At 31.0% G+C, this 25,937-nt stretch overlaps 5 protein-coding genes across 5 annotated transcripts; 4 read left to right on the forward strand and 1 right to left on the reverse strand.

Annotated features, from left to right (window-relative positions):
* The first annotated feature begins 5,228 nt into the window (after nt 1-5,228).
* LOC116001396 (salicylate carboxymethyltransferase-like) lies at nt 5,229-7,012 on the forward strand. The gene is made up of 4 exons (XM_031241277.1): nt 5,229-5,473; nt 5,673-6,077; nt 6,241-6,498; nt 6,686-7,012. Exons 1-4 carry the CDS (start codon nt 5,396-5,398, stop codon nt 7,010-7,012), a joined length of 1,068 nt encoding a protein of 355 aa, XP_031097137.1. The 5' UTR covers nt 5,229-5,395.
* A 779-nt stretch (nt 7,013-7,791) lies between these two features.
* Nucleotides 7,792-9,575, forward strand: LOC116001397 (salicylate carboxymethyltransferase-like). Its single transcript, XM_031241278.1, has 4 exons — nt 7,792-8,036; nt 8,236-8,640; nt 8,804-9,061; nt 9,249-9,575. The coding sequence occupies exons 1-4, from the start codon at nt 7,959-7,961 to the stop codon at nt 9,573-9,575; spliced, it is 1,068 nt and encodes a 355-aa protein (XP_031097138.1). The 5' UTR covers nt 7,792-7,958.
* Nucleotides 9,576-10,494: 919 nt separating this feature from the next.
* Nucleotides 10,495-12,278, forward strand: LOC116001398 (salicylate carboxymethyltransferase-like). Its single transcript, XM_031241280.1, has 4 exons — nt 10,495-10,739; nt 10,939-11,343; nt 11,507-11,764; nt 11,952-12,278. The coding sequence occupies exons 1-4, from the start codon at nt 10,662-10,664 to the stop codon at nt 12,276-12,278; spliced, it is 1,068 nt and encodes a 355-aa protein (XP_031097140.1). The 5' UTR covers nt 10,495-10,661.
* A 2,918-nt stretch (nt 12,279-15,196) lies between these two features.
* LOC116001781 (sm-like protein LSM5) lies at nt 15,197-18,356 on the forward strand. The gene is made up of 5 exons (XM_031241721.1): nt 15,197-15,332; nt 16,832-16,924; nt 17,013-17,136; nt 17,737-17,809; nt 17,942-18,356. The coding sequence occupies exons 2-5, from the start codon at nt 16,888-16,890 to the stop codon at nt 17,972-17,974; spliced, it is 267 nt and encodes an 88-aa protein (XP_031097581.1). The 5' UTR covers nt 15,197-15,332; nt 16,832-16,887; the 3' UTR covers nt 17,975-18,356.
* A 1,948-nt stretch (nt 18,357-20,304) lies between these two features.
* LOC116002500 (3-ketoacyl-CoA thiolase 2, peroxisomal) lies at nt 20,305-24,250 on the reverse strand. The gene is made up of 14 exons (XM_031242647.1): nt 24,060-24,250; nt 23,254-23,330; nt 22,962-23,046; nt 22,747-22,873; nt 22,562-22,660; nt 22,400-22,467; nt 22,188-22,295; nt 22,026-22,103; nt 21,792-21,924; nt 21,610-21,706; nt 21,344-21,467; nt 21,144-21,252; nt 20,875-20,958; nt 20,305-20,686 (listed from the first exon to the last, which is right to left on the reverse strand). The coding sequence occupies exons 1-14, from the start codon at nt 24,147-24,149 to the stop codon at nt 20,577-20,579; spliced, it is 1,389 nt and encodes a 462-aa protein (XP_031098507.1). The 5' UTR covers nt 24,150-24,250; the 3' UTR covers nt 20,305-20,576.
* Between the last annotated feature and the right edge of the window lie 1,687 nt (nt 24,251-25,937).

The following is a 25,937-nucleotide window of genomic DNA, read 5'->3' on the forward strand; positions in this document are numbered from 1 at the left end:
TCTAAAACATGATTTCCAAGTAGTAATAACCATCCTTGTCCCATTACACAAACCAACTGAGTGGTCAATATTTTCAAAGCATAACCGGAGTACCTACTTTCAGCCTGAGTTCATGATTAGGCACACCAGAACACTTGATCCCATTTAAAAATTCAGGCATGTGCACATAAGCTAATAGATCAACATTTGAATCTGATTTGCAAGCACTTTCAAAGCTGAAATATGTATTTCCTTCATATGTGTTTAAAGAAGTCATATATTCATTGATAGAGTCAACCACATCAAGTGTTGGAGCCAATATTGCCCTCTTTCTCAAGTATGTTGGATCATAAAAAATATTGGAGTCTGATGGATATGTACTTTCCACAATAGTTGCAATGGGATCTCTAGAACATTTCAAAAAATTCTCTTCTGTATAGTAATGTTTTCACATCCAATTGTTTGCCCCTAAATTTCTCCATCTCATATGTTCGCAATCCATTATGAGAATTGCTTTAGCTTTTCATAATCACTATTTGAGGATGAGCTTTGAAGTCGCATATTTTTTGTCAGACGTAACACTTTACAGTATGACCACAAGTAAGATGCATTTATTATTGTTGCATTAACAATATCATGTCTACTTCCTTTTGGGATAACTGGCAAAATTTGTCGAAAGTCTCCGCCAAATACAATAGTTTTCCCTCCGAAAGGCATCTCTAAACTTTTTGGATTGCAAAAACGCAATACAGCACGCATACTTCTATCAAGTGCTTCAAAGCAATGCTTATGCATCATTGGTTCTTCATCCAAATTATAAGTTTGCACTTAATAATGAGTTCTGCAAGATGACTACCTTGTTTGATATTACATGTTGAATCCTCATTTAGGTTTAGGGGAATTGCAAACCTTGAATGCGCAATCCTTCCGCCGGGTAATAATAGAGAAGCTATACCACTTGAAGCAACATTAAGAATTATTTCTCCCTTTGATCTCAATAATGCCGAAAGAGTTCTCCAAACTAATGTCTTTCCAGTTCCTCCATAATCGTAGGCAAAAAAAAACTCCTCATTGATTTGATACCAACTTTTTGTGCTCTTCTTTAAGTTCTGCTTTGTCATAACACATCTCATCATACACCAACCTATTCATCAAACTGGCCGAACAGTCAAGATCTGGAATTGACATTTGTTGGTAATCATGTAGGCTCTTTCCACATCTTTTCAACAATTTCTCAATCTCAACTAATGCTTGATTTTTTATTTCATCAACACTGAAGACTAAATCTAAAAAATATTAAACAATATATGTTAGAAAAGTATCACCATCTTAGAACTAATAATATTAGACATGAAATAAAATATTAAAGCAAATGGATAAATACATACCATACCTTGGAAGTTCAATATGTTCCGTTGTTTGTACAGAATATAATTGGATATATATGTCCAACATTTGTCCCAAACCACTTCCGGACGGCTTAAACAATTTGAGGATAACAATGTTGTGAATAAATTTCTTAACTCTCCTGTAGTTGCCCACTGACTTGCTTCCACAATTCCATCAATATATTTTTTGTCGTCTTCCAATAGCCCTAGTGCATAACATCCATCACGGTAATTGTCGTACAACACCCCATTGATTGTTCTTAAGTCTTCATAACACATAGGCCCTCGGATTACATTCAAAAGACATCTCAAATAGTACATCTCACCACTTCCAGGAGGAACATAAAAAACTCGACCAATTGAGAATCCTTATTGTCTTGGAACAAATACCCATGTTGCTTGTTTCCAAACGAACTTTGTTGGCATCTCTGCATAAGTTAGTTGCTTTGACTCAGGGTAGTTTTTGTTTGCCTCAAGCCAAGTCAGAAACATGCTATGTTTTACTGTATGTCGTTATACAATGACATCGATTGGAGCATCCTCATCAAAATAAATACTTTGTTCATTTGATAGATGACAATTCAAGCGCTCTACAGGAGGATATCTGTCATGTATTTCAAAATCTAATATCCTCCAAACATCTCTACATTAAAATAATATAGTAATATTTTTTTGGAATACTATAATATACTCATATAATTATTTGATTGTTGAAATTTTTTTTTAATATTATCATTAGAGGAATTTAATTACGTACATTAACATAAAATATTATCATTAGAGGAATTTAATTACGTACATTAACATAATATATTATCATTAGAGGAATTTAATTACGTACATTAACATAATATAGTAATATTTTTTGGAATACTATAACATACATCATATAGTAATTTGATTGTTCAATTTTTTTTTGAATATTATCATGAGAGAAATTTAATTATGTTAATTAACATAATATAGTAATATTTTTTAATATTATAATATACATCATATAGTAATTTGATTGTTGGAATTTTTATTTTTTTGAATATTATTATGAGAGGAATTTAATTACGTATAGTAACATAATATAGTAATATTTTCTGGAATACTATAACATACATCATATAGTAATTTGATTGTTGAGATTTTTTTTTTGAATATTATCATGAGAGAAATTTAATTATGTTAATTAACATAATATAGTAATATTTTTTAATATTATAATATACATCATATAGTAATTTGATTGTTAGAATTTTTTTTTTTAATATTATCATGATAGGAATTTAAGTACGTACATTAACATTATATACTAATATTTTTTTGAATACTATAATATACATCATATAGTAATTTGATTGTTGGAATTTTTATTTTTTTGAATATTATTATGAGAGGAATTTAATTACGTATAGTAACATAATATAGTAATATTTTTTTAATACTATAATATACATCATATAGTAATTTGATTGTTGAGATTTTTTTTTTGAATATTATCATGAGAGGAATTTAATTACGTACATTAACATAATATAGTAATATTTTTTTTGAATACAATAATATACATCATATAGTAATTTGATTGTTGGAATTCTACATACATTAACATAATATAGTAATATTTTTTTTAATACTATAATATACATCATATAGTAATTTGATTGTTGGAATTTTTTTTGAATATTATCATGAGAGGAATTTAATTATGTATATTAACCTAATATAGTAATATTTTTTTAGTACTATAATATACATCATATAGTAATTTGATTGTTGGAATTTTTATTTTTTTTTGAATATTATCATGATAGGAATTTAATTACGTACATTAACATTATATACTAATATTTTTTTTTGAATACTATAATATACATCATATAGTAATTTGATTGTTGGAATTTTTATTTTTTTTAATATTATTATGAGAGGAATTTAATTACGTATATTAACATAATATAGTAATATATTTTTAATACTATAATATACATCATATAGTAATTTCATTGTTGGAATTGTTTTTTTAATATTATCATGATAGGAATTTAATTACGGACATTAACATTATATACTAATATTTTTTTGAATACTATAATATACATCATATAGTAATTTGAATGTTGGAATTTTTATTTTTTTGAATATTATTATGAGAGGAATTTAATTACGTATAGTAACATAATATAGTAATATTTTTTTTTGAATATTATTATGAGAGGAATTTAATTACGTATAGTAACATAATATAGTAATATTTTTTTAATACTATAATATACATCATATAGTAATTTGATTGTTGGATTTTTTTTTTTTTTGAATATTATCATGAGAGGAATTTAATTACGTACATTAACATAATATAGTAATATTTTTTTTAATACAATAATATACATCATATAGTAATTTGATTGTTGGAATTCTACGTACATTAATATAATATAGTAATATTTTTATTAATACTATAATATACATCGTATAGTAATTTGATTGTTGGAATTTTTTTTGATTATTATCATGAGAGGAATTTAATTATGTATATTAACCTAATATAGTAATATTTTTTTAATACTATAATATACATCATATAGTAATTTGATTGTTGGAATTTTTATTTTTTTTGAATATTATCATGAGAGGAATTTAATTACGTACATTAACATAATATAGTAATATTTTTTGAATACTATAATATACATCCTATAGTAATTTGATTGTTGGAATTCTACGTACATTAACCTAATATAGTAATATTTTTTTAATACTATAATATACATCATATAGTAATTTGATTGTTGGAATTTTTTTTGAATATTATCATGAGAGGAATTTAATTATGTATATATTAACCTAATATAGTAATATTTTTTTAATACTATAATATACATCATATAGTAATTTGATTGTTCGAATTTTTATTTTTTTTGAATATTATCATGATAGGAATTTAATTACGTACATTAACATTATATACTAATTTTTTTTTTGAATATTATAATATACATCATATAGTAATTTGATTGTTGGAATTTTTTTTTAATATTATTATGAGAGGAATTTAATTACGTATATTAACATAATATAGTAATATTTTTTTAATACTATAATATACATCATATAGTAATTTGATTGTTGGAATTCTACGTACATTAACATAATATAGTAATATTTTTTTAATACTATAATATACATCATATAGTAATTTGATTGTTGGGATTTTTATTTTTTTTTTGAATATTATCATGAGAGGAATTTAATTACGTACATTAACATAATATAGTAATATTTTTTTTGAATATTATCATGAGAGGAATTTAATTACGTACATTAACATAATATAGTAATATTTTTTTTGAATACAATAATATACATCATATAGTAATTTGATTGTTGGAATATTACGTACATTAACATAATATAGTAATATTTTTTTTAATAGTAATTTGATTATTGGAATTGTTTTTTGGAATATTATCATGAGAAAAATTTAATTATGTATATTAACCTAATATAGTAATTTTTTTTAATACTATAATATACATCATATAGTAATTTGATTGTTAATATATATACATAAATAAGGAATCCATGCAGGAATGTAATTGAATAAAATATTTCATTAATTTCCGTGTATAGTAAGGAATGTAATCATATTTTGAATATTTTTGTCAATTTTAACCATAAATAAGGAATGATAAGAAAGGTTAGAATTTCTTATAAGGAATTATTATATAATATTATGTTGACCAATTTCAAAATTTTTGGACTAAAATGAGCGGGAAAGCTATTACTTCTATTTTAATATATATATATATATATAGATAGATATAGATATAGATAGATTGAATACCACCAAATTTTTAAAGTTATAAAAGTCTTTAAAAATCTATAAAAGTCATGATTGAATACACCCCTTAATGATTAGCGACCAATAAATAATTCATCACCAGGCCATCATCTATACATACTAGATAGAGAAATGTAGGCACATGCACAACATACACACGAGATAGGGATATAGAGATATTGAGAGAGAGAGAGAGATGGAGGAAATTGTAGAAGTGTTTCACATGAAGGGAGGAAATGGAGACACCAGTTATGCTAACAACTCATTGTCTCAGGTGCCTGCGTTTTGCATATATTCAATTTGGTTTTATCGTTGCAATCAGTTAACTTATTATATATATATCCTTAATGTTAAATATGAATTTAGATTCACATTGTAATTTGGATCCTAGTCCATGATATAATTTGTGTAGCAAATAAACTTAATTCTTGCTGAGCTGAGTGCATATATATTTTTATGGTTTATATGAACAGAAAAGTATTATACTTTGTACAAAGCCCACAAGAGAAGAAGCCATAACAGATGTCTATAAGAGCCTTTGCCCAGAAACCATATCCATTGCAGACTTGGGATGTTCCTCCGGACCAAACACTTTTCTGGTAGTGTTCGACACCATCAGAGCGGTTGAAAAACTGCGGAAAATGACGGGAAACCCCTCGCCGGAATATGTCGTCCACTTCAGCGACCTTCCCAGCAACGATTTCAACTCCATTTTCCGGTCACTGCCCCGATGTGTTGAGGATTTCAAGAAAGAGATGGGAGATGGGTTTGGGCATTGCTTCTTCGCGGGAGTAGGTGGTTCATTTTATGGAAGGCTTTTCCCCTCTAAGAGTCTTCATTTTGTTCATTCCTCAAATAGTCTCCATTGGCTTTCTCAGGTGTGATGTGCTTTAATTTAATTTATACACTCTTTTGCCTTCACTCCAATTCAAATTAATATATCTTAATTTAATTGAAGCTTGTCAAAAGTAAGATAAGAGAGACAGAGTTAAAGTTGTCTCATTAGCTCATCTAATTCTTCCTCTTTCTAATTCTTATCAGATACCAAAGGGATCGGAGGAGAACAAAGACAACATTTGTATCACAGCTTCAACCCCACCTAATGTGATCAAGGCATATTGTGAGCAATTTGAAAGTGATTTCTCAATTTTTCTCAAATCTCGTTCAGAAGAATTGGTGACGGGTGGACGAATGGTATTATATTTTATGGGGAGAAAGAGTGAAAGCCCTAAACCCACTCATGGTGCTCTTAAATTTATGGTACTTTTAGCCAAAGTCCTCAAAGATCTAGTTACAAAGGTAATTAAATATCCATGTTTTATATTGTTATTATTATTATTATTATTTTAAATCTAAAAGGTTAAAAAAATATATAATTATCCTGTTAAGTAGAAAGTACCTTGTTTCAATACTTTAAAAATTAGAATTTTTGAACGTATGTCAGGGTAACACATACACATGCATTTATATAATTTTATAAATGCAGGGATTAGTAGAAGAGGAGAAACTAAACTCCTTCAATTTTCCTATCTACGCACCATCTCTAAAGGAAGTGAAAATGATTGTTGAAAAGGAGGGATTATTCTCAATTAATGTTTTGGAGGGTTTCACACATGATTATATTGAACATTTGAAGGATGCAAAGGCAATTACCAACAAAATGAGAGCCGGGGTTGAGTCCTTGGTTGTTAGCCATTTTGGAGGAGGAATTATCGATCAAGTTTTTAATAAGTATGAAGAAATGGCTGGTGAATGCATGGCCGAATTTGAGGAGGAGGATTTCTTCATTATTGTTTCCCTCACTAAAATTTAAAAGAANCATTATATACTAATTTTTTTTTTGAATATTATAATATACATCATATAGTAATTTGATTGTTGGAATTTTTTTTTAATATTATTATGAGAGGAATTTAATTACGTATATTAACATAATATAGTAATATTTTTTTAATACTATAATATACATCATATAGTAATTTGATTGTTGGGATTTTTATTTTTTTTTTGAATATTATCATGAGAGGAATTTAATTACGTACATTAACATAATATAGTAATATTTTTTTTGAATACAATAATATACATCATATAGTAATTTGATTGTTGGAATATTACGTACATTAACATAATATAGTAATATTTTTTTTAATAGTAATTTGATTATTGGAATTGTTTTTTGGAATATTATCATGAGAAAAATTTAATTATGTATATTAACCTAATATAGTAATTTTTTTTAATACTATAATATACATCATATAGTAATTTGATTGTTAATATATATACATAAATAAGGAATCCATGCAGGAATGTAATTGAATAAAATATTTCATTAATTTCCGTGTATAGTAAGGAATGTAATCATATTTTGAATATTTTTGTCAATTTTAACCATAAATAAGGAATGATAAGAAAGGTTAGAATTTCTTATAAGGAATTATTATATAATATTATGTTGACCAATTTCAAAATTTTTGGACTAAAATGAGCGGGAAAGCTATTACTTCTATTTTAATATATATATATATATATAGATAGATATAGATATAGATAGATTGAATACCACCAAATTTTTAAAGTTATAAAAGTCTTTAAAAATCTATAAAAGTCATGATTGAATACACCCCTTAATGATTAGCGACCAATAAATAATTCATCACCAGGCCATCATCTATACATACTAGATAGAGAAATGTAGGCACATGCACAACATACACACGAGATAGGGATATAGAGATATTGAGAGAGAGAGAGAGATGGAGGAAATTGTAGAAGTGTTTCACATGAAGGGAGGAAATGGAGACACCAGTTATGCTAACAACTCATTGTCTCAGGTGCCTGCGTTTTGCATATATTCAATTTGGTTTTATCGTTGCAATCAGTTAACTTATTATATATATATCCTTAATGTTAAATATGAATTTAGATTCACATTGTAATTTGGATCCTAGTCCATGATATAATTTGTGTAGCAAATAAACTTAATTCTTGCTGAGCTGAGTGCATATATATTTTTATGGTTTATATGAACAGAAAAGTATTATACTTTGTACAAAGCCCACAAGAGAAGAAGCCATAACAGATGTCTATAAGAGCCTTTGCCCAGAAACCATATCCATTGCAGACTTGGGATGTTCCTCCGGACCAAACACTTTTCTGGTAGTGTTCGACACCATCAGAGCGGTTGAAAAACTGCGGAAAATGACGGGAAACCCCTCGCCGGAATATGTCGTCCACTTCAGCGACCTTCCCAGCAACGATTTCAACTCCATTTTCCGGTCACTGCCCCGATGTGTTGAGGATTTCAAGAAAGAGATGGGAGATGGGTTTGGGCATTGCTTCTTCGCGGGAGTAGGTGGTTCATTTTATGGAAGGCTTTTCCCCTCTAAGAGTCTTCATTTTGTTCATTCCTCAAATAGTCTCCATTGGCTTTCTCAGGTGTGATGTGCTTTAATTTAATTTATACACTCTTTTGCCTTCACTCCAATTCAAATTAATATATCTTAATTTAATTGAAGCTTGTCAAAAGTAAGATAAGAGAGACAGAGTTAAAGTTGTCTCATTAGCTCATCTAATTCTTCCTCTTTCTAATTCTTATCAGATACCAAAGGGATCGGAGGAGAACAAAGACAACATTTGTATCACAGCTTCAACCCCACCTAATGTGATCAAGGCATATTGTGAGCAATTTGAAAGTGATTTCTCAATTTTTCTCAAATCTCGTTCAGAAGAATTGGTGACGGGTGGACGAATGGTATTATATTTTATGGGGAGAAAGAGTGAAAGCCCTAAACCCACTCATGGTGCTCTTAAATTTATGGTACTTTTAGCCAAAGTCCTCAAAGATCTAGTTACAAAGGTAATTAAATATCCATGTTTTATATTGTTATTATTATTATTATTATTTTAAATCTAAAAGGTTAAAAAAATATATAATTATCCTGTTAAGTAGAAAGTACCTTGTTTCAATACTTTAAAAATTAGAATTTTTGAACGTATGTCAGGGTAACACATACACATGCATTTATATAATTTTATAAATGCAGGGATTAGTAGAAGAGGAGAAACTAAACTCCTTCAATTTTCCTATCTACGCACCATCTCTAAAGGAAGTGAAAATGATTGTTGAAAAGGAGGGATTATTCTCAATTAATGTTTTGGAGGGTTTCACACATGATTATATTGAACATTTGAAGGATGCAAAGGCAATTACCAACAAAATGAGAGCCGGGGTTGAGTCCTTGGTTGTTAGCCATTTTGGAGGAGGAATTATCGATCAAGTTTTTAATAAGTATGAAGAAATGGCTGGTGAATGCATGGCCGAATTTGAGGAGGAGGATTTCTTCATTATTGTTTCCCTCACTAAAATTTAAAAGAAATTACTAATTCAATTTAGAGTTTTAATGACTTTTGTAGACTTTTTAATATGAAAAAGTTTTTAAAAGTCTATAAATGTTTGTCCTATGAATATTTATAAACTCTTACAAAGTTGATAAAAATTTAAAAGATTCTAGTAAAGTCTACAAAAACTCTACAAAAGTCAATTAAAATCAATCACTTTAAAAGTATTTGAAAGTCTTTAAAAATCTTGATTAAATACACCTCTAAGAAGTAAAAATAACTTAACATAATTAGGATATTAGGTAGTATTAATTAATCTTTGTTTTTTTTTTCTGAATACTATTGACCCTGTTACATTTAGTATCTGTCCACATACATTCTCAACCTACTGAAACCCAACAAAGTCAACATTGCCCCCACTGATGTGGATTATGAGCAAAAAACAAATGAAAGAGGAAGACAAAAGAAGTTAAGGAGGATTTTCAAGGAGCAAAAAGTGGAAGATAGTGGGTGGAATATTGCATGGAGAAAAGAATGAAAACAAAAGAAGTTGAGCAAATTAAAATTTCTGAAATTTTGGCTTGCGTCATGGAGTGGTATAAGTCCATTTTCTGTTCCATTTGTTGCCTATAATTACATTCCTAAACTCTATTCTTTCAGTGGATCAGACAATAGAATATAATTTATATTCTATTCCTGGCCTATTCCATTCCCTATGAAATTTGNTATTTTGAATATTTTTGTCAATTTTAACCATAAATAAGGAATGATAAGAAAGGTTAGAATTTCTTATAAGGAATTATTATATAATATTATGTTGACCAATTTCAAAATTTTTGGACTAAAATGAGCGGGAAAGCTATTACTTCTATTTTAATATATATATATATATATAGATAGATATAGATATAGATAGATTGAATACCACCAAATTTTTAAAGTTATAAAAGTCTTTAAAAATCTATAAAAGTCATGATTGAATACACCCCTTAATGATTAGCGACCAATAAATAATTCATCACCAGGCCATCATCTATACATACTAGATAGAGAAATGTAGGCACATGCACAACATACACACGAGATAGGGATATAGAGATATTGAGAGAGAGAGAGAGATGGAGGAAATTGTAGAAGTGTTTCACATGAAGGGAGGAAATGGAGACACCAGTTATGCTAACAACTCATTGTCTCAGGTGCCTGCGTTTTGCATATATTCAATTTGGTTTTATCGTTGCAATCAGTTAACTTATTATATATATATCCTTAATGTTAAATATGAATTTAGATTCACATTGTAATTTGGATCCTAGTCCATGATATAATTTGTGTAGCAAATAAACTTAATTCTTGCTGAGCTGAGTGCATATATATTTTTATGGTTTATATGAACAGAAAAGTATTATACTTTGTACAAAGCCCACAAGAGAAGAAGCCATAACAGATGTCTATAAGAGCCTTTGCCCAGAAACCATATCCATTGCAGACTTGGGATGTTCCTCCGGACCAAACACTTTTCTGGTAGTGTTCGACACCATCAGAGCGGTTGAAAAACTGCGGAAAATGACGGGAAACCCCTCGCCGGAATATGTCGTCCACTTCAGCGACCTTCCCAGCAACGATTTCAACTCCATTTTCCGGTCACTGCCCCGATGTGTTGAGGATTTCAAGAAAGAGATGGGAGATGGGTTTGGGCATTGCTTCTTCGCGGGAGTAGGTGGTTCATTTTATGGAAGGCTTTTCCCCTCTAAGAGTCTTCATTTTGTTCATTCCTCAAATAGTCTCCATTGGCTTTCTCAGGTGTGATGTGCTTTAATTTAATTTATACACTCTTTTGCCTTCACTCCAATTCAAATTAATATATCTTAATTTAATTGAAGCTTGTCAAAAGTAAGATAAGAGAGACAGAGTTAAAGTTGTCTCATTAGCTCATCTAATTCTTCCTCTTTCTAATTCTTATCAGATACCAAAGGGATCGGAGGAGAACAAAGACAACATTTGTATCACAGCTTCAACCCCACCTAATGTGATCAAGGCATATTGTGAGCAATTTGAAAGTGATTTCTCAATTTTTCTCAAATCTCGTTCAGAAGAATTGGTGACGGGTGGACGAATGGTATTATATTTTATGGGGAGAAAGAGTGAAAGCCCTAAACCCACTCATGGTGCTCTTAAATTTATGGTACTTTTAGCCAAAGTCCTCAAAGATCTAGTTACAAAGGTAATTAAATATCCATGTTTTATATTGTTATTATTATTATTATTATTTTAAATCTAAAAGGTTAAAAAAATATATAATTATCCTGTTAAGTAGAAAGTACCTTGTTTCAATACTTTAAAAATTAGAATTTTTGAACGTATGTCAGGGTAACACATACACATGCATTTATATAATTTTATAAATGCAGGGATTAGTAGAAGAGGAGAAACTAAACTCCTTCAATTTTCCTATCTACGCACCATCTCTAAAGGAAGTGAAAATGATTGTTGAAAAGGAGGGATTATTCTCAATTAATGTTTTGGAGGGTTTCACACATGATTATATTGAACATTTGAAGGATGCAAAGGCAATTACCAACAAAATGAGAGCCGGGGTTGAGTCCTTGGTTGTTAGCCATTTTGGAGGAGGAATTATCGATCAAGTTTTTAATAAGTATGAAGAAATGGCTGGTGAATGCATGGCCGAATTTGAGGAGGAGGATTTCTTCATTATTGTTTCCCTCACTAAAATTTAAAAGAAATTACTAATTCAATTTAGAGTTTTAATGACTTTTGTAGACTTTTTAATATGAAAAAGTTTTTAAAAGTCTATAAATGTTTGTCCTATGAATATTTATAAACTCTTACAAAGTTGATAAAAATTTAAAAGATTCTAGTAAAGTCTACAAAAACTCTACAAAAGTCAATTAAAATCAATCACTTTAAAAGTATTTGAAAGTCTTTAAAAATCTTGATTAAATACACCTCTAAGAAGTAAAAATAACTTAACATAATTAGGATATTAGGTAGTATTAATTAATCTTTGTTTTTTTTTTCTGAATACTATTGACCCTGTTACATTTAGTATCTGTCCACATACATTCTCAACCTACTGAAACCCAACAAAGTCAACATTGCCCCCACTGATGTGGATTATGAGCAAAAAACAAATGAAAGAGGAAGACAAAAGAAGTTAAGGAGGATTTTCAAGGAGCAAAAAGTGGAAGATAGTGGGTGGAATATTGCATGGAGAAAAGAATGAAAACAAAAGAAGTTGAGCAAATTAAAATTTCTGAAATTTTGGCTTGCGTCATGGAGTGGTATAAGTCCATTTTCTGTTCCATTTGTTGCCTATAATTACATTCCTAAACTCTATTCTTTCAGTGGATCAGACAATAGAATATAATTTATATTCTATTCCTGGCCTATTCCATTCCCTATGAAATTTGTTAGATCGATTATGTTTTCTGATGTTTCATTGCTTGAACTAGAGCAAATAATTGTTCAATTACCCGTGCGATGCACGTGCGGTGCATGAATAAATTTTTTATTATATATTTAGATAATAAAAATAATTAAAGATGACAGTATAAAAAAATCTAATATTGAACGTGTCGTTGCTAATGAACGTGATCACAGGTTTATGGACCTTTTTGCATCAAAATACAATGTTGATGGGTTTAATTGCTACTTTAAAATGTTTAGGGGCTTAATTGACTCCTTAAGTAATGTTGGATGGCTTATTTGATCCTTTTTTCCAAAAACAAATAAGGAATCTAGGGATTTAGAATAAATAAAAATTTTAAAAAAAAATCATAAATTCCAAATCAACAAAATACGTTTAAAATTAAAATGAAAATTTCAAGTCAGTAATTATCGGAAACTAAAAGGTAAACATTGGCTAATTGATTTTATTTTTTTTTCAAATTCATGTGATTGAACGAAGCATTTTGAAATTCAACTACCCAATTGCAATATCCAAATATATATGTAGGATGTGAATTTCACCATTATCCCAATTATTTATTATAGGGGAAAAATGTCAAATAAGTCATCATCAAATTTTATCTAAAAGTACAATTAAAATCTCTAATATTTAAAAAAAAATGTTCAATTAAATATTTAAACTTGTCAAAATATATTAAATAAGCCATGTTATCAGTAACCAATAGGTTACCGGTTATTCAGTGTCGTTAACCGCCCCTAATTACTTAAATTCAAAAAAAAAAATTCCGATTGTCACCTTTGCCGGAAAGGCGACCGGATGGTCATCTTCTCCACTGGAGAAGATAATATTGGGCTTGTTTGGTTATCAGCGGTTAGCGGTTAGCGGTAGCGGATGGTGTTAGCGGTTATCAAATAGCGGATTGTATTAGCGGGTTTGACCAGCCGATTGTATTAGCGGTTTGTAAAAAGATGTTTGGTAAAATTAGCGGTTTAAATTAGCGGTTAACATGTAAAATGACCAAAAGGGTTTACATATTTTTCATAATATTAATAATTATAATGATTTTTTTAGGATAAATAATAATAATAATAATAATTTAATAAAGAAATAAAAAACTAAAAAAAAAATAGAACATAAGGGGAGCCCCTTTAGTTTGCCACTTTTCCCAAATTAAACGTAACATTATTATGGCTTGGCTAACTGGCGCACGGTTCAATATATATATATATATATATATATATATATATATATATATATATATACAAGGGCATTTTGGGGAAAGAGAAACCTTCCCCCAAAAGGCCAAGTGAAAACGCTGCACATTGCAGCGTTTTCATTTTCAGCGGTTTGGAGCAAACCGCTGCTCCAAACCGCTGTTAACCAAACACCTTCTTTAGCGGTTTGACCATGGTCAAACCGCTAAAATTGGTCAAAACCGCCAAAATTTGGCGAAACGCTATTAACCAAACACACCCAAGGGGGTGTTTGGTTATTGGCTTATAAGCCAAATTTTAGCTTATTTGACCAAGTTTAGCTTTTTTGACCAACCAATAAGCTATTTTGAAGTGTTTGGTAAATGGCTTATTGGCATTGGCTTATTGGGTCAATAAGCTAAAAATTGAAAAGCTAATGAATGTAGCTTTTTGTATCAGCTGGTTGGGAAAATGGGTATATTGACTATTTTATCCTTTAAAATCAATGGGATTTACTTTTAAATGGGTGGTGTGTTTGTTATTTTATAATAATAATAATAATAATAATACCCTTAAATGTCATTTTACATTCAATCAGCTACCATTAAACAGCTAATTTACCAAACAGTTTTTTATAACCAGCTAATACAACCAGCTGGTTAAACCAGTTAACGCAATCAGCCATCAACTACTAGCTAAACCAACCAGCTATTAGCCGTTTGCCAAACACCCTCAATATGAGAAAACGACTTAATAACACTGGTAGCCTGGCGCTCGACGGTCGCGAAATGATGGACGGAAACTTAATGACCGGTTGTTTCAAGTGAACAATACAATCGGTCATTCAGATTTAAATGTATTAAAATGATAAGTTCAAGTGTTTAATTGAACTTTTAAAATGTTTGAAGATTTAATTGTACTTTTGGATGAAGTTGGAGGGTTCATTTTAACATTTTTTTTTAACATTTTCCCTTTATTATATTTACATATTTGATTTCTTACACTTTGAAAATTATCATTTCCACCTTCCCCGTGCTACTTAGCCTTAAACCACTCACCAAAAAAGAAGTAAAAATAAAACCCTACACAGAGCGTCCACAGTCTCTGCCTTCCTAATTGCAAGATTCTACGCTTCTAGCAGCTGTCGTTCTCGCGTTCTCACGGCTTAGGTTTATTTCCTCTTCTTTTAATCTGCTTTATTTACTCTCTGTGCTTTCCTTTGTAGAGTATTTTGTACTAAGAAAATCTGTATTATGTGATTTTACTGGTTGCATATGTTGTAGTTATGCAATTATCCCTGTTATCAAAGCAGATTTGATATCTGGGTTTGAAAGAAAACTGAAAAGCTGTTGACCCATTCCTTACTAGAAGATCAGAAGTATTACTCTAAACCAAACAATAAATAAATAAAGGAGGAAGTTTTGCTTTTGATTTTAAGTGACTAATTGATGAAGATGGAAGGCTTTTTCCCAGGGATGTTATTTGTGAATGCCTATCAGTCTAAGTTTGCATTTGCATTTTAAGACATTGTTCAGACTTTAAGTTTGTATTTTATTATGAGTTATTGGGTTTGTCTCTAAATTTTGAGCTTTTAAGTTTGGTCTATGAATTATTAGCTCTAATGACTTGAATAGATCTTCAAACATAGAGAATTATCCAACATAAGAGGCATGGGGTATGGCAGGTTCTTTAGCAATGGGCTTGGGGAATATTGTGAAAGTGGTGTTGGTGACACAGATAATTCTCAACCAATTGAGAAAGTAGTGTTGGCTACACTGTTGCACCCCCCCCCCCCCACCCCCAAGCCATGAATAGCTCTTCAAGCTACTGCTGTTGCTTGTGACTATGCCGTAGATGATGCCTATGTTTAATTGTTTCTATAGACTGCATGGGAACAACAATATTAGGATCAATGTTTCCAGGCAACCTGAAATAACCTACTGCCCATGGAGAATTAACTGGTTGCTTTGACTTGGAAACTTGATTATGCAAAAATTTCAGAAATGAAAGATTAGTTTTGTCAAAATGGACATGCCGAGCAATGGATTTCTTCCCAATGCTAGGATCAGGACAATGATAACTGTGGAAAGATGTATGATAACCTATAAAGACACATGTAGTAAGCCGAAAATGTTATATAGTGGTTATATGGCCATAAGCCCATAACAATGGGAAGCGTTATATAGTGATTAAATGGTCATAACAATGGGAGCAAAGCCACCCAAAACCATAATTAGGTGGTTTGTTATAGAGCAGCCCAAAGGGAGTATTATTATTTATTAGTGGTGATGGCAGTCTATTTATCAAGTACACAGCTGTGTCAACTGTGTAATGCCATTAGCAAGAGCGGGCTGATTCTTGAGCTAGAAAAGCCAAGCTAGTTTCAACAATTTGTGGATTATGGCATTCCACTTTGCCTGCTTTCATGCAAGCAGATAAATTCAAGTAGAAATTACTGGAAAAAAGAAAAGTGATAGAAAATATTCTGAAATTGTGTAAATCATAGTGGTCAAATTGACATTTTAACTGTTTTTGTACATTTCAAAGTGATCTGGTAGGTTGTATAAATTAGGTTTTTAATTAAAATTTATACATTTTTAAATACTACGTATGTCCTTTGTGTTAAAGGCTTAAGAAAACTCAGAGTGCCCTAAATTACTAACTGCAGAGTAGCTATTGTACCAGCAGAGAGAAAGCAGAAAACCCTCTCTTTCTCACATCACCATGTCTTCAAACAATCCATCTCAGCTGCTCCCATCTGGTATGTTGCCTTGTACTCTTTTTTATTTTTCTTAATTTTTCCACTAGATATAAATTTTTGAAGATATTTTTTAATTTTTTATTTGCAGAGCTAATTGATCGCTGCATTGGGTCCAAAATCTGGGTCATAATGAAAGGGGATAAGGAGCTTGTTGGAACACTTAGAGGATTTGATGTTTATGTTAACATGGTCCTCGAAGATGTCACTGAATAGTACGTTCCTCTATTGAAATTAGGGTTGCTTCAATTTAAGTGTTATTGCATTTTCAATTATTTTCTCTGAAGCCAATAATTAAAATAGGAATTACTAAGGGAAAATTATTTATCATCTCTTCTATTAGTTGAATACTTAGCTTTTTACTTAATATAGTCTCTCATTAATTTTACTTGAAGAAAAGGATGAAGTGAGTTTACAAACACCATGTTTATATGTATAGCCCTTACACTGTTACACATAACGGCTTTTCATTTTATTTGGCAAACTAGCCACAGTAATGTGGTAAAGCATTTGAAGCTCCAACCACTTAAATGTTTATGTATTGCAGAATAAAACAACTTTGGCAATTTAGTATTTTAATCTGCCATTGAGCTCAAGAGATTTTCATTTTGATGCAACCACAATTCTTTTATTCTGCATTTGTTACTATTGTTTTCATATTAAATGCTTGTCATGTGAAATTCTGAACAATGAGCTATACTCATGAGCATTATACTTTTTCATTTATCATGTCAAGTTATCCATTGTCCATGCTTTAATATAATTGATCACTCAAAGATTTGTTTGTTCAATATTTACTGAGCCTTATATTGCAGTGAGATCACTTCTGAAGGACGGCGAATAACAAAGCTTGATCAGATCTTGCTCAATGGAAACAACATTGCCATTGTGAGTATTAGTTATAATGATTTAGCCTGCTGTTTCTGCTATCATCGCTCCTTTATTTTAATTCGTTAGGTATCATCATGCCTTTTGTGTGTGTCAAGTTAGTTGTAAAACCACGTTCTTTGTGAAATGCAGCTTGTTCCGGGAGGCTCACCTGACACAGAATGAGGTTTGGATTTGACTACAGCCTAAGAAGTTGGTAGATATAACAACAATGTATTTCGTGTCTGTACTGTAGGCTTACTGTGACTGGTTAATTACAATTGTGGGTAGACCTTGATTGAACTTGATGAACTACAACTAACTGGCAGTTGGCATGTTTTTTGTGACTGCCAATATGCCCAGTATTTGTAGTAGGATTTTAAATTTGCTTATGCATACATGAGTTTATGGTTTGCTTCCATTCCAGAACTAGGTGGACCAACAAATAGGACCAAAACTGTGAGTTGTCAAGTCAAAATACTGTATTATCATCATACCCCAATAACTTCTTGTCAGTGGCCTAAACATTTTTAATTTGTTGTTGAATGAAGCCTTACATCTACTCATCTATGCTTTTATTTAGCTCTTTCACTATGCTTAAAGCTCCCCTAACCTCATGTTAGGATTATGACAACATATTTGATATATCATCATTGATGTATAAGTGTTAGTTGTATACACTAATTGTGGATCATTAAAAAATGGTTAATATTGGATTAAACCTAACCCTACCCGGCTACCCATTTTCATGTATGGAATCTGGATTCTTGTTTCAATTTCCTACTATTTTATTTAGGAAAAAGTGTCAAATAGGCCACTGAACTTATCCTTTTTGTGCAATTGGGCCATTTAACTTAAAAAGTGTGCAATTCAACCATCAAACAAGTAAAATATGTGCAATTAGGACATTTTTCTAAATTTTTTTAATTCAATTTGAGAAAAAACATTTCAATATTGACTCCCAACTAGTATAGTAGAAGAAAATGCCACTCTTAATACATATATGTTAGTAATATAATTGGATTTTATCAGAAAATTTTTGTAAAAATGGTCTAATTGCACAAATTTTACTTGTTTGATGGTTGAATTGCATACTTTTTAAGTTCAATGGTCCAATTGCACAAAAGTGATAAGTTCAGTGACTTATTTGACACTTTTTCCTTTTATTTATAGCAAAAGATGGTGTTTAAAAATCATTTTGAGTAGTTGATGGAAATGATTGTGTTACTTTTTTATTGGATGGAATTATTTAAAACTTATTTTTATTGGTTGATAGTAAAATTCATGTATTCGATAATTAAAATTAATAGTATTAATATTAATTCAAATTTTTTAAAAAATATATTTAAAACATTATAGTCAAATTTTAAAAAATATTTAACAACCATTTTATTAATTAATACTTCATACTAAAAGAATATGCTGCTACAATTACTTGATACTTATTAATGTATAATTATTTTCTTCAAACAAAAACATAAAAATAAGCTTAGCACTAGCAAATTTCCTGGAATCATAGTTACCGTAATAAAAGGGTGCTGGAAAAAATTTCTGTAAGATTAAAAAATATGGAGTATATATCATTCAAGGATGTTACATTGTACTTAGGGTGTCTTTGGTTGACATATTTAGCTATCATGAATGGTTATTAAAGTCATTGTTATTGTTTGATTTACATATTTTAGAACACTACTATGGGTTTTGATTACCCTTCAATTGAAAAACTCATTTACTAATAAAATAAGGGTTTCATTCCATTATTTATCCACAACAGCTTCCCATAACTATTTAGATTTTTGTTTTTATTTTTATTTTTTGTTCATATTAGTTCTTTGGATGTCTTTATATTAGAACTAATTATCTTAATTTTTTATTCTTGTATTTTTAAAATCGTTCATACATAACCAAACAACAATATTGATAATCATTCCCATTTCACCCCCTATTATCAAACATGCAAAATACTTTCACCAAAATTCATTACCATATCTATTCTGATTTCGATTCCCATGTGCAAACCAAACACACATGAGAAAACATCAATTCAGTTTATGGCAAATTACATCGTTCACATAGTGTTGTGTGGATCATAAAAAAAAGTACATTTTTAATATATTAAAAGTACATTGTTAATACATTGTTCGTGTACTGAATGTAGATTATACAAAATAATATATTTTCAATACTCAAATAATATATTTTCCCTGAACATAATCTATATTTTTTAATATACTAAAAGTATATTATGTGTACTGAAGGTATATTACAGAGTATTTTTTTTTTAGTCCTACTGACTCTATTACAATGTAGTATCTGTTCATAGCTATCTTCTCAACCTACTGAAGCACGAAGAGTCAACAGTTGTCTCCACTGAGGCTCGAAGCCACTCTCATCATCCATGTGAGAGTGTGAACCAAGACACCGGGTGCCACTAGACCACAAGGTCTTTGGCTATAGAGTATTTAATAGTATGGAAAAAATTAAAGATTTTAATTGAAAATTAGAGAAACAAAAGATTAAACGCAGCCAAATTTCTTCCTTCACTTGCGGAAAGTTTAGATCCATGAAATAATACAGAATATTATTAAAGTCTGGGAATTTCTAATCCAATCATACAATTTTTTATTTTTATTTTTTGAAGACAATCCAATCATACAATTGAAGTGCCATAGTAAAAACTTCCCTAGGCTTAGGCTACTACCTTTAAAAATTTACTTATTGATGTCACTGCTTCCCACTTCATAAATTATTGATGAAACCAAGAGGAGACCTATACACCATGAGAGGTCTACCGAGCATCCTTAGACAAATAGCCATGAGTTTCGACTTTTCGGGCATTGGTGAGCTCATCGCAAGCATCGCCTCTCTCGAAAACACCAGCAGCACCCATTCCCGTGCCTGTTCGATAACATTAGCACGCAATTAGAGAAAACACGCTCGTATACTAATCTGAAACGAGAATGCTCACAAAAATGAAAATGAAAACGAATAATGTCGCTGTTCCCATTAGTTTTTGGATCTTTCTTTCCCTCTTAAAAGGTTAAAGAACAGAAGGGGAAGGTAGGTAGGAAGAAGAAAGAATGTACCTATGCACATGGAAACCACACCATAGCGGCAGTCTTTGCCACGACGCTTCATCTCATGCAACAAAGTTGCAACACACCGAGCTCCTTAAGAATGCAAATTATACAGAATAATAAAAGCAAGTCAAGCAATTGTCGGTCACCAGTAGGTTAATAGAATAACCATTAAGTCACCCCGTAATTCTGTAAAGTGTGCTATTGATTGCAGCAAAAGCAGATCGCACCAAAATGTGTAAGAACAAGATTTATCTACTTTTTTTGAGAACATGTACCTGTTGCACCCAAAGGATGACCAATAGCCATGGCACCTCCATTTACATTGATCTTCTCTGGATCAAGTCCCAGCTTCTTTTGGCAGTATATATACTGTGATGCAAATGCCTGCAGGAGAGCAACAATATTACAATCACGTGGAATTGAGAAGTAACTCAATGCATAAAACAGAAAGAAAAGAGATGTCAAATCAACTCACTTCATTGATCTCAAAAAGATCAATATCATTGAGTTCAAGTCCAGCAGATTTAACAGCTGCCGGAATTGCCACAGCTGGACCAATGCCCATTACAGCAGGATCTACACCAACAGCAGCAAAAGTCCTGCAACACAGACCATCTACTACTTGAGAACTATGACAACTTAATTGGAGGACCCAACATAACATGTAAGGAATAAGGCTTGGTGCCAAGTCTCGTAATTCATTGGAAATACATTTTACAATGCTATTGGCAAGAATAAAACCTGAATACACCAAGGATTGGAAGTCCTTTCTGGATTGCAAGACTCCTCTTCATAAGCAGTACAGCACCAGCCCCATCAGTAACTTGACTAGAGTTTCCTATAATTCATTAAACAAAAAAATATCAAAATGATATATTCCTACATAATTTATCCCAGTAAATTTCAAGTGAATTTCTAATTACCAGCAGTGGTGGTCCCATCTTTCTTGAACACAGGTTTCAACTTTGCCAGGTCTCCAATATTGGCATTTGGACGAATCCCATCATCAGCCGAGATTGTCACGGTAGTCTCATCTCCAGTTTTTGGGTTAACAATCTTAATTAACAAAATAATTGGTTAGTTCCAAAACAGGAAATCAGAAGAATAATTAGTATGTTAAAAACATATACAACAACAATTTAAGAGAAATCTATTACCTTAGTTGTCACAGGTATTATTTCATCTTTGAACTTTCCAGCAGCAGTTGCAGCAGCAGCCTTCCTATGTGACTCAACCTAATAAATATACCACAAAAGAAAGGACATTAATCAATAACATTACTAATTGATGAAGATGTAAATGAATAGATACCAACTTACAGCTGCCTGATCTTGTTCTTGCCTAGTCACACCAAAGCGATGTGCAACATTTTCAGAAGTAACGCCCATGGGAAGAAGACAATTTTGAGCTTGCTGTAATGTACTAACCTGTTTCAATATGAATCTAGATCAGCATACTTCACCATTGGATATTATTTATTTATTTTCAAAAGAAACCCAAGAATAAATATTCATGACAAAAAGACACATACTCTAGGGTTGACTGAGGCATCCCATGCCATGGTGTTTACAGTCATTGACTCCAAGCCAGCCCCAATGCCTAATTCAGAAAATGAAATTTACATCTGTAAATATTAAAGTCCCCATTGTGTGGGTTTAACTGAAAGTAACATTTATAACAGGCAACAGTCTACCTATGTCATAAAATCCAGCTTTGATAGCTGCAGCAACATCTGCAACTGCTTGGAGACCAGAAGAGCATTGCCTGTTCACAGTTCTAATTGGAACAGTTTCTGCACAGAGCCAAAACCATATTAAAATTAATTATTTTTTACCAACAGAACAGAGTTTATACACACCAAGAGTGTACAAAACATACCAGGAAATCCAGCATAAAATGCAGCCATCCTGCACTCACTTGCTCTTATAGATCCAGGGGCCAAGACTGTACCCACAACTATATCCCCAACTTCACTAGGGTTCAAATTAGTTTTCTCAACCAATGCCTGTAAAAAATATTTATTTTAGAAAAAAAATAAATCAGAAGAATTAGAAGATTACAACTTTCAGTAGAACAAAGCAACAAGAACAAACCTTTAGCACGGAGGCAAGTAAATCATCTGGGTAAGTATCTTTGAAGCCACCCCTCTTTGATTTGCAAAGAGGTGTCCTATATGCACTGCATAGATCAAGAATTACAGATACTTAGGATTAGAAAAGCGCATGATAAAAACAACAAACTACAATCTGATATAAACCAAAAAAAAAAAAAATCATTTTAAGGAAACACTGGTCGATCAGCAATTTACTTCTCTGAATATCAATATTTTTTGAAGTGTTAAAGAGTGAATTAAAGAAAAAGCAAATTGAAGAAACAAATGCTTACGCAACAATGACGATATCATCTCCATAAACAGAATTCCTCTGATAGGCAGCACTATCCCCAGCAGCACATACAGACGCCTAGTTGATAGATTGAAGACAAAAAGTTAGATACTCAGACATAACATGTGTGTGGCATGTGCACCATTTTGCATGCAAATCTTCTTCAGTGTACACTATGCTTCTTAGTTTTAACATTTTATTCAAGAAATTTGGGAAAGTAGTTTAAGTAGTTTCGGTACACGAGCATCAAATATTTTTAAGCTTCTCACAGTAGTAAAATACTTATGCAGGGACATATAAAAGATACACACAGACACACGTTAATACAGAGAGTATAATTATAAGTTATTATGTATATATATCCGAAATACTAAGGTTGATTGTCTAAAAATTGATTTTCCTCTTTTTTCTCACTTTCTCCTTTTACCTTCCTCCGGTTTGTTAGTCATCAACACTATTCCTGAGTGCTGAATCAAAGTTTACATCTTTTCTCATTTAAAACGGATACTTGATCACAAAAAAGAGTAAATCTGGGTATAAACAAATACAAATAAACAAGAATTATTTAGTGATTAACACAAATCTATCACACCAATTAAAACAATATCGGAAAACCGAGCCAACGGGAATGAAAATTTCAGCAACAGTAAGATCGAATTCAAAAGGAATTAAAAACTAATTAAAAAATCAGCTAATTCAGACGAAATTATAAACCCGCTACAAGCAGATAATAAATCCGGATCAAACATTAAGAAATCCAGCAACAAGGAAACGAAAATCAAGATCACTTGCGTGAGATAGACTCACAGAAATAGAGGATTCGATGCAATCGAGGGAAGACGTAGTAGGTCGTAGGTGGTGAAGCAGAACCCTTTGTCTCTCAATTGCCTTCTCCATATCTCTCTCTCTCTCTCTCTCTCTCTCTCAAACAGAAATGTGTAGGCGAATGTGTATCAAGGGATTGAATCGAATTCAAACGTGTGCGAGTCTTAATATAAATAGCATTGGGATTTGCGAAATGGAAGAACACGTGAGAGTTTATCCGGAAGGGATGGGTCGATGGGCCATGGAGTCGGATTGAGATGCAAGATCTTTTCTTTTCTTTCTTTTTTTTTCTATTTTTCTTTATTATTTCCTATAATATCATTTTACACCTTAGCTTTTGTTAGACCACGCTCCACTTTAGCGTTTGTATTCTACACTTCCACAGCTTTTTATTGCTTTCTATTGTTTTAGACCATCTCCAACAATGAGTTTTTGATGATTTTTGAAATAGTAAAAAATTTAGGAGTTGGTTTTTAATAAATGTGGAGAGTAATTTTTATTTGTTTTTTTATCCTTCAAATTTTAATTTATATGTTGTCAACATTTTTTTTCTTTTTTCTTGCCTTCCTCTCTATTTCCTAATGGCACTTCAAAAACGGAGAAAAATCAAGAACTGATAAAGATACTCTTATTTTGTACTAAGTACATTATTCATTAGATTTCTCAGTTTAAGTTCAATTAATTCAGAAAAATTTAATGTTGAAGTACAAGTAAAACTAAAACTATTGTACTGTCTTTTTTCATTTTATTGTTTGTCTTTTCTTAACTTCCCTTAATCAGATTTTGTTTTTGGTTTTTTTTTTTCTTTTTTTTTTCTCTTTCTTTCCATCTTCTCTTTCTTAGTCAAACATATAAAAACTTCTCAAAAACTACAACCATTGGAGATCCTAGAGCATCTCCATCAACAAATTTTTCTTAGTTTTTTTATGAGTTGGATGTGAGAGATGATGAGTTGGGGGAGAGATGAGAGCTAGAAATTTAATTTGCAGGAGATATGATTTTTTGTGGGACTAGGAGGAGAGAGAAAATGGAAAAAAATTCTCTATCTATGCGTGTTGAGCACATAAGGCACGCCTCTGGGCGCGTAAATCCATTATTTAAGATTTTTTTTTATTCTGACATTTATGTTTATCTTTTTTCTTCTTTTTTTTCTTTTCTCCCATCTTTTCTTTCTTAGTCATATACGTAAAAACTTTTCAAAAACTACAAGTAGTGGGGATGCTCTTAGAAGAGGTAGACTTTGGAATTGTCATTTTGATTTTAATAATCATTACATCAGAAGTGCAATTATGACCTAGGATTAGATTGTTGCTTGTTCCCGACAAGCCCCTGTCCCTTAGTCTAGAAGAGTGTGACTCTTGAGAAGGAGTTATGGAGACTTGAAATTATTTTAAGAAAATACTATTCATACTCCCAATTTTTACTTTATCTCATAAAATTTTGATTTGATATTTTTATTGGGATTTATCGGATGAAGATAACTAATCATTTATTGTCACATAAGAGAGTAAAAGTGAGAAAGTATAAATAGGGAACGCATGTAGTATAACGTATTATTTTAATATAAATTAGAAACCTAGTATATAATATAAATAAATAAATAAATAAAAACGCACCTACACGCGCTTTTGTGTGAGAAGTGGAAATCCAACAAACCAAATTGGAAAGCGTGCCAACAAATAACGTAATGAAATGGGCTCTAATCTGTAGTTTTCGAGAGACCGTGAAATGGACGGCCACGATGCTACGTGTGTGTGAAAGAAAACAAATGTGCGAATGCATCGCCTAACTCCCTCCGTTCGATTGTGTTAGTTGCGTGAAGCAAGGCTGCAAGTAAAATTCATTTTCTTTCTTTTCTTA

This window comes from Ipomoea triloba, chromosome 13 (genome assembly GCF_003576645.1).
Source record: "Ipomoea triloba cultivar NCNSP0323 chromosome 13, ASM357664v1".
Lineage (NCBI taxonomy): Eukaryota > Viridiplantae > Streptophyta > Magnoliopsida > Solanales > Convolvulaceae > Ipomoea > Ipomoea triloba.

Bases quoted from the DNA above. Each gene is read 5' to 3' on its own strand.
- LOC116001397 (XM_031241278.1), top strand. From the start codon at position 7,959: ATGGAGGAAATTGTAGAAGTGTTTCACATGAAGGGAGGAAATGGAGAC. The intron at 8,037-8,235 runs GTGCCTGCGTTT...TTATATGAACAG, and splicing joins CTAACAACTCATTGTCTCAG to AAAAGTATTATACTTTGTAC. The intron at 8,641-8,803 runs GTGTGATGTGCT...AATTCTTATCAG, and splicing joins GTCTCCATTGGCTTTCTCAG to ATACCAAAGGGATCGGAGGA.
- LOC116001398 (XM_031241280.1), top strand. From the start codon at position 10,662: ATGGAGGAAATTGTAGAAGTGTTTCACATGAAGGGAGGAAATGGAGAC. The intron at 10,740-10,938 runs GTGCCTGCGTTT...TTATATGAACAG, and splicing joins CTAACAACTCATTGTCTCAG to AAAAGTATTATACTTTGTAC. The intron at 11,344-11,506 runs GTGTGATGTGCT...AATTCTTATCAG, and splicing joins GTCTCCATTGGCTTTCTCAG to ATACCAAAGGGATCGGAGGA.
- LOC116002500 (XM_031242647.1), bottom strand. From the start codon at position 24,149: ATGGAGAAGGCAATTGAGAGACAAAGGGTTCTGCTTCACCACCTACGA. The intron at 22,104-22,187 runs GTAAGTTGGTAT...TATATTTATTAG, and splicing joins AAGAACAAGATCAGGCAGCT to GTTGAGTCACATAGGAAGGC. The intron at 21,253-21,343 runs GTGAGTTGATTT...GCTCTCCTGCAG, and splicing joins ATCTTTTTGAGATCAATGAA to GCATTTGCATCACAGTATAT.
- LOC116001396 (XM_031241277.1), top strand. From the start codon at position 5,396: ATGGAGGAAATTGTAGAAGTGTTTCACATGAAGGGAGGAAATGGAGAC. The intron at 5,474-5,672 runs GTGCCTGCGTTT...TTATATGAACAG, and splicing joins CTAACAACTCATTGTCTCAG to AAAAGTATTATACTTTGTAC. The intron at 6,078-6,240 runs GTGTGATGTGCT...AATTCTTATCAG, and splicing joins GTCTCCATTGGCTTTCTCAG to ATACCAAAGGGATCGGAGGA.
- LOC116001781 (XM_031241721.1), top strand. From the start codon at position 16,888: ATGTCTTCAAACAATCCATCTCAGCTGCTCCCATCTG. The intron at 17,137-17,736 runs GTACGTTCCTCT...CTTATATTGCAG, and splicing joins CTCGAAGATGTCACTGAATA to TGAGATCACTTCTGAAGGAC. The intron at 17,810-17,941 runs GTGAGTATTAGT...TGTGAAATGCAG, and splicing joins ATGGAAACAACATTGCCATT to CTTGTTCCGGGAGGCTCACC.